Source organism: Galeopterus variegatus, unplaced genomic scaffold (genome assembly GCF_000696425.1).
Source record: "Galeopterus variegatus unplaced genomic scaffold, G_variegatus-3.0.2 Scaffold5216, whole genome shotgun sequence".
Lineage (NCBI taxonomy): Eukaryota > Metazoa > Chordata > Mammalia > Dermoptera > Cynocephalidae > Galeopterus > Galeopterus variegatus.
In genome coordinates, this window is record NW_007731327.1 from 57,253 (window position 1) to 58,446 (window position 1,194).

The 1,194-nt window shown below is 45.9% G+C and overlaps 1 protein-coding gene across 1 annotated transcript in view; it reads right to left on the reverse strand.

Annotated features, from left to right (window-relative positions):
* The window catches only part of FAM135B (family with sequence similarity 135, member B), a gene marked incomplete at its 5' end in the record, with an annotated part of 120,917 nt that overhangs the window by 23,511 nt on the left and 96,212 nt on the right, over positions 1-1,194 (reverse strand). The window contains one exon of the mRNA XM_008589109.1: positions 1-1,102. This exon is cut by the window's left edge and continues 5 nt beyond it. Coding sequence (XP_008587331.1) covers positions 1-1,102 — 1,102 coding nt within the window. The remainder of the gene's footprint in view (positions 1,103-1,194) is intronic.

A 1,194-nucleotide genomic window follows, 5' to 3' on the forward strand; every position in this document is an offset into this window, starting at 1 on the left:
TCTGCATCTTCAGCAGTCTCCTCTGGGCTACTGATCTGGGGTGCAGATACAGACTTGGTCAATTTGGTGAGTGCCAACTCCCGCTCCTCCTCCTCAAAAGGCAAAGAGCTAATGGAGGTGAGAGAAGCCTGGATGCCACTTGGCAAACTCGTATTGCTCTCTGTGTGTCTGCCCTCTAAGGAGTTCCTGTGGAGGGTATGTCTTTGAACCAACTGGTGCAAGACTTCTCGATCACGGGGTAACTCCAGCGTCCTGCTTCGGGCATCTGACCAGGCAACAGAGTTGGGCTCACTCTCAATGCCTGAATCAGATATGATGGAAGAAGATCTCTTGATGACCCCAGAGATCAGTGACAGTTCCTCCTGCTCTTCCATGTAAGGGTCCTTTAAGGTAGACCTAATATCCAGCGGTTCCCCCGGAGTGGAGCTTAGCGGATCACAGGGCTCAGAGGGGATGACTTTCAGACTTAGCAGCACCATCTTACCCTCTTGGCCTGCTCCCTGCCCTAGAGTATTTAATTCATGGAGAGTAATTTTGTCTAAAGAGATGGCATTTTGATGACTTCCACCTGCTTCCATTTTGCTTAGCACAGTCCTGTCTAATCCACAGTTGTCTCTAGAGAACCTGCTCTCATGCTGAGCACTAATGACCACCATGGGTTCAGCTCTAGAGGGGTTCTTATTGCCAGATTTCACATCAAGGTAGGTCAGTGCTGACGTTTGCCCATCTTCTGGGCCTGAACTCCTTCTGGGCACATCCGCATCTGGCAGTGGATATTTTCCAACATCAGACCTTGGGCCAGCCCAGCATTCATCTTCAGGCATTCCTGCTTTGTTCTGGAATTCACCAATTGTCAGATAGACCTGAGATTCAGAGCATACATCCACGTGATTTTGTGTAGTTACATTATCACCTGACTCTGGACACCCAATAACCTCTTTATCAGAGTCCGTGTGTGGTGGTTTCATGGTAGACAAGACAAGGTCTTCCCTAAAAGATGATTTTCTACTTACAATATGGTTCTTTTCTTTCTCTTTCAGATTCATTATTGCGGGACTTGTTGCTGGAACATCAAAATTAGGGTAAACATTCAAAGTATGCCCTACAAGAAAAAAAAAATTGTGTTATAGATTGAGAATCTATGTCTACACGTTATCCAAATATCAAAGATAAAGAATTTGGCTGTCTTTTATT